This window comes from Marmota marmota, unplaced genomic scaffold (assembly GCF_001458135.2).
Source record: "Marmota marmota marmota unplaced genomic scaffold, marMar, whole genome shotgun sequence".
In the NCBI taxonomy this organism is placed as follows: domain Eukaryota; kingdom Metazoa; phylum Chordata; class Mammalia; order Rodentia; family Sciuridae; genus Marmota; species Marmota marmota.
The window spans coordinates 1,606,028-1,612,085 of NW_026000294.1; the positions used below are offsets into that span (position 1 = coordinate 1,606,028).

Genomic DNA, 6,058 nt, shown 5'->3' on the forward strand with positions numbered 1-6,058 from the left:
CCTTTCCCCCTCCCAAACCCCCTCCCCCCATATTCCCCATCCGGGTAGCTTTATCTTTTTAATTTCCTCGACTGTGTGTGTGTGTGTGTGTCTGTGTGTGTGCATGTGTGTGTGTGTGTGTGTGATTAGACCCCATCCTAGCTCTAAAGCAGGGGCCCCAAATTCCTGGGGAGGACTCAAGGGAAAAGAGTGGATATAGACACGCCTAGCTCCACCTCTGAAGCAGGGGACAAAGCTTTCAGCCATGACTCAGGGATCTGTGGGAAGAAGAAATGGAGGACAAGGTAAGAGTTTTATCTGGGGCAAGCCAACTTCCCACTGTTCACATTCACAGCAAGGAAAACTGAGAATCCCGCCTCCAAACACAACCCTTCTGCACTGCCTTCTGTGGGTACTACTGAGGGGCCTGGAGGTCTCATTGAGAAACTGTCCCTCCAATGCAACATCTTCTTCAATTCTCCAGGAGCTCCATTTATCCCTTGTTCTATATCTCTCCCTGGCTCAGATAATGGGATGAACTGGGCATCTAGGAGTGGGCATAGGTTTTGAGATGCTACAGTAAGTAATTAGGGGGTACCATACCTGGTTCAAAGTTGAAGTCCAGTCCTTCACCCCCATCCATGAGGTCGCTGATGATGTTATCCATGTCACACTCCAGGTTCTCCATATACATATCAAGATCTAAATCCTGAGGCATTCTGTCTTGGCTTGAAGCTTCAGTAGGAGGTGTGAGCACAGGAGTTCCCAGAGCCTTGGGGATGGGAGCACCTCCCATGACTGGAGGTGGTGCCATCATAGGAAGGGTGGGAACCAGACTGCTCGGGCCTGGAGCCTCTAGGGGCTTGGGGCATAAGCCAACTCCTGTGGCCAGCTTACTGGAGGAAGGCATCCCCCCCAGCAACAAAAGTGTGGGAGCCTGGGATAGAATAGGATCTACCTGGGTCATGAGGACATCAGCTGGGGGTGGTGGAGTATCAGAGGTGAGCAGGGCCTCCAGAGACTGGGAGCTTGAGAAGCACCCTTCTGCTGACATGGGCCCCTCTGCTGGGCCGAAGAGAGAGGCGCCATAGGTGTGTAAGGGGCCAGGAACCCCAGGATGCTGCAAAGAGAAGCCAGAGAGACTGCTCCGAGATAGCAGGGAATGGGGAGATGTGAGATTGAGCCCATCTAGCAGCTCGAGATCTTCATTTAGGGTAGGAGGGACACCCCCTGCATAGCTGCTGACTGAGGCTGGTATCTCCTCCTCTGCCAGCACCTCAGACTCTGGCCTCATGGGGGACAGGCGGGTGCTGACAGTGCTAGCATTTGAACTGCTTCGTGGACGGAAGGCGGTCCACATATCGGCTTCTTCGCGATTTCGAGAGCAAGGGCTGCCTGACCACTTGGAGAAGTGGCCGATAGGGCTCGTTGGAGTGGCACCTTCGGGTGGAGCTGGCAGCACGGATGGTTTCTTCTTGGGGGCTTTGCTGCGGCCCCGGAGCAGCTTGCTGCTGCTATCCATAGAGGCAGCCCTGCGGCGGGGTGCCTTGCCACTCTTGCCTCCTTCGGGGTTCAGCATCCACCAAGAGCTCTTGCCGGTGGCCTCATTGTGAACCTTGATGAACTTGCTGTGCAAGGACAGGTTGTGGCGGATGGAATTCTGTAGGGGGCAGAGGCAGCAGGAAAAAGAGGCATGAGGTTTGTGTAGGTCGGTGGCCAGTAATCTAATCAAAGAGGAGGTGAGGACATAGCAGGTGGGGTGTCCCAGAGAATAAAAGAAAGTCAAATATAAGGGGAAAACTGGCAGAGAAAGAGAGGGGGAGGAGACCATTCACAGTTCCCCCTAGGACAAGCAGCACAGTCTCTGCTCCAGACTTCTCTGCACAGGGAGCACCAGAGACAAAGTAACAACCTACTGGAAAGGGTCTGGTGCCCATCCTGGAAAAGTCAGGCTCTGGTGGGTGTCTGGGGCTTGTGGGAATGGAGAAGCCTTACTCTATTCCAACAAAAACTAGGTTCAGATAGGAAAAATCATTCCATAGGTTCTATCCTTTCCTTGAATGCAGGCTTACATGGCAATTACAGGACAGTGGCCATACCAGCCCAGGACTGACCCTTGCCCTGGGCCAGTTCTCTGAATAGGCTGAGGGACTGGAACTTCAGCACAGCTGCTACTCCATTCCCCCCACCCCCCACTGGGCATTTGGGTCATCCAGCTCTCCATGGAATTGGAAGACACCCCCCTTTTTCTGAATCCCAACCTTATTTCTGCCAATAGGTGACACGAACCCTTTAACTACATTCATAAGGCACAATCTAACCCTCCTTCTTTTTCCCAGAAGGATCTCCTCTCTCTAAATTCTACTAGTTCATCAAAACCAAGCTTAAGTCCCACCTCTTTTATAAAAGTGGTTGCTTGACTTTGTCTATCAAATTTCGTATACAGTATTTTTAATCTGTTCCACACAATTTTACCCAGTCTATATTGTGTGGCTTAGATTTTGTGTAATAAGTCTCATCAAGTATAAGTGCCAAGGGCACTGACAGTCCCACAGCCCCCAATGGTGGCTCTTTAGAGCACCAGGCCCACAGTACACTAAGATCATAGTACAAAATCAATATTTGCTGCCTGATTGGTAGGTGGCCCTCTGGTGATGGTGGTGAGACTCCTTGAGGCTCTGTTGGCTCTTGAGTGCCATGGGTATTGGAAGCCATGTGTTTTCTCTTCCTCACTGGTGATGTTCTGCTAGGGATACATACTATTCCCCCACCCCAGCAGCCCAGGGAGCAAGATCCAGATTGGCAGCTTCTTGAGCCCCCATACAGCTTATTTTTACTGGTTGCCCCAGGCTAGTTAGAGCCAGTTTTGTCCCTCCCCCCCCTCCTTCCCAACCTCCCTTCCCCCACTACTCCTCAGGAATTTGTGCATAATCTCTACCCTTAGGGGCATTTGACCTCCCACTAGGAGCTCTCTGGAAATTCTGGAGGAGCCTGAGAAGAGCTTGGAGCTTGGAGCAACCTGGAGGCTGAGGCTATGGACAGTCAGAAACCGCTCAAGTGTCTCTGCCTGGTTCTCTAAGATAAGGAGACCCTTTGCCTGCAGAAGGCTGCTTGAGCAGCTTTTTTATTTCAGGGCTCTTTAGTCAAATAACTTGTCTCTCTGAGACCCTGTCTTCATGACACTCCAAATACTCTGGCTGCACTGATGCTTCTAGCTCCTTCAAGTCTTGGGCTCTTAGGACCACAGTGACTTCTGGCACCATGATTCTCTCCTTTTTCATTCTCTAACTTTGAGTCTACTGAGATGGTCCATTCCTTTTCCTACTACTTAGCACCTTTGAGGCCCATTTGTTCATCCCCTTTTCTTTAGACCTTGAAACTAGAAAGTGGGAGAGGTCCAAAGTGGGAGAGGTTAGAAACCCACAATTCTTGAGTGTTGGGGGGTTGGGAGGGGTGACTGCTAATTGCTCCCCAAGCCACCTAACCTAAGCTTTCTTGTTCTAAGTTGAGTGCCGCCCCCTGGTGTCACCAGGGAAGTCAACTCAGGCATGAAACTTCCCCCTGGGAGCAGGGTGGGTGCCTCAGAAGCCCCACACTCAAGTCTCAATTGGTTTTGCAATCATTCCAATGAAAGCAAGCCCTGAGCTCCCTAGAGAAATATGATTTACAGTTAGACCTGAGTTCAAGTCCTCATTCTACTGATAGTAGGTTTGTACTTTAATGTCCTAATAAGTAGAATGTGGAATCTCAGAACTGCAGTGAAGATTAATAAAATGATTATTTTTGTGGTACTGGGAATTGAACCCAGGGGCACTCTACCAACTGAGCTTCATCCCAGTCCTTTACTTTGTTTTTGATACAGGGGACTTGCTAAATTGCCAAGGCTGGCCTTGAACTTGCAATCTTCCTGCCTCAGCCTCTGGAGTTGCTGGGATTACCGGCGTTCAACACTGTGCCCAGCTAAAATGAAAAATTTTAAAACTATTTTGTAAACTATAAAGCCCTATGCAAGTGTAAATCCTAAGGAGGAATATACTCCCACAGTATAACTAACAACTCATGGTTATTTCTTCTACCCTGGAAAATGAACCTAAGGGAAAAGAAAAACAGCTGTGTAGGCTGGGTCCAAGGAGGGGAGCTCTTTATGAGCTGAGACTGTGGCGTGGCAGTCTACCCAGAAATAGTGCCAAGGGTCTCAGTCAGCTGTCCTGTCTTCTGTTGTGTCCAGCCCCTATGCACACTGCACATCTGATCTCACAATCTTCCATACCTATGGGAAGACACTCTGCTCATTCCTCCCTCTGTACTTTGTTGTATGCTGACCTCACCACCCACAGAGGTACAAGATGTCAGTTGGGGTAGAATCCCCTCCCCCCTTGTGATTAGAGCCCATATTTCCCAGGACAATTTTTTTCAGAGTATCTTGTGAGTTCTTTCCCCATAGTTTCTTCGCGGAAGGCCAAGGGAACTCCCAACCTTCGGCTCTAAAGTCAGAGCCCTATCTCCTTTTTTGTGAGTAATATTCCTCAACAGTAAATCAAAGACTTTCCCCCAAAGCTTGGATAGCCCCTTAGAAAGGACAGTTTATAGGCATCGTAGGGCACACTGAGGCAGGTTGCAGCTCACAGCCCCTTTAGTGTGTTAGATCAGCTACCTTTCACCATGAATATGATCTTTTAAACTTTTGCCACCCACTCCCTCCTCCTGGGTACAGCAATCCCAGAAGAGTACCTCTACATTGAGTTATTGGGAGGCAAGCAGGGAATCCAAGTAATCCCACAGGAATGGGAGAAAAGGTGTTGGGGTGGAGGTGGGGGAGGAGGAAAGGCTAGGTTGAATCCACACAGTTCCTTCTGCACATAGGATAAAGACTTCTCTGTGGGAATAAGTGTTTGGGGCAGCCCAAGCCAAAGTGCTGGGAGTGTTGAGCAGGGAGTAGAGAATTTGATTTTCTCCAGGCAGGGACAGTGTCTTAATTCATCTGCGATTCTCCAGCATCAAGCTGAGTGTGGCATATACTATGTACTAAGTAAATGTTTGTCTAACTTAAGATTGAAGGTGGATCTCTGGGCTTCCCAAAAGGGGTGGGGTGGGATGGTAAAAGGGGCCCCGGAGTAGGAGGTAGAGGTCTAAGAGGCCCAGGGGTAGGTAGACAGAGGTAAGGGGGTCATAGTTACCTTCCATCCTGCTGAGCTGTTGCTGTCACCCTTGTCCTTGAAGTAGGGCACCGTGCGGACCATCCACTCATAGATCTGGGCGAGTGTCAGTCGCTTCTCCGGGGCGCTTTCAATGGCCTGGCTGATGAGTTCTGCATATGACTGATTTCCCCAGGCATTCCGGCGGGAGCCTCCCTTCCGAGGACCTGTTACAGCGCCCAGGATCCCCGGCCGGAGGCCCCCTGCCGGCTCTGGGAGCCGCGAGGGCAACAGGATCGGCTCTGAGTGCCCCTCCGTGTGTACCTTCTCTCCCAGACCTGGCTCCACCTCGGGCGGTTCGGAGGGCTTGGTAGTGGGCTCTGGTCTAGGAAGGGGCCAGGTGCAGGAACGGGGACGGCTCTGGGGTTCGAAGTCGGGATCGAGGTCTATGATCGCAGCAGCCTCTGTGGCTGAATTCTTATTCCCTGGATCCATACGTGGAGTTGGACCTCCGCGACTCAGCGTTCAGTAGAGCCTGCCACAGTCCCTCACCATGCCTCCCCCCAGGGGGGAAGCACCGAGGGTCAGGAGGCACATTCCTGCCAGTCCCCAAAAAGTCACGAACTTCTCCCTCGCCCCAGGACGCTAGCCCCTAAACTGTCCCTTCCACAGTTCTCCGATCCTCTTCCCGACTACAGCGTGCAGCCTCTGAGCTCTTCGCTGAGACACCACCTGTAACCTCCGCCTAGAGAAGACACTTTTTCTCCAACCTCTCACTCAGCTTCCTGCTCTTTTAAACCTGAGGCACAGTATCCCCTCATACATTGCGCTCCCATCACCGAACGTCTCCTCAGCCGCAGTTCCCTCCCCCTTTTAAGTTGCTGCCCCCCGGACACTCCTCCCAAATTTCCTCCACCCGGATCACTGCCCTCCCCCACGCCCCG

At 51.4% G+C, this 6,058-nt stretch overlaps 1 protein-coding gene across 2 annotated transcripts; it reads right to left on the reverse strand.

Moving 5' to 3' along the window:
- Positions 1–55: 55 nt before the first annotated feature.
- Positions 56–6,032, reverse strand: Foxo4 (forkhead box O4). Of its 2 annotated transcripts, XM_015501642.2 has the most exons (4): positions 5,157–6,032; positions 938–1,639; positions 583–751; positions 56–257 (listed from the first exon to the last, which is right to left on the reverse strand). In XM_015501642.2, exons 1-4 carry the CDS (start codon positions 5,607–5,609, stop codon positions 250–252), a joined length of 1,332 nt encoding a protein of 443 aa, XP_015357128.1. In that variant the 5' UTR covers positions 5,610–6,032; the 3' UTR covers positions 56–249. The 2 variants fall into 2 exon arrangements, with proteins under 2 accessions (XP_015357128.1, XP_015357127.1); XM_015501641.2 differs by having other exon boundaries at positions 583–1,639.
- Positions 6,033–6,058: the final 26 nt, after the last annotated feature.

What these genes read in the sequence shown, in the direction of transcription:
- Foxo4 (XM_015501641.2), bottom strand. Translation starts at nt 5,609, where the DNA reads ATGGATCCAGGGAATAAGAATTCAGCCACAGAGGCTGCTGCGATCATA. An exon ending in ACAGCTCAGCAGGATGGAAG is followed by an intron (nt 1,640 to 5,156) that starts GTAACTATGACC and finishes TGCCCCCTACAG; the next exon opens with AATTCCATCCGCCACAACCT.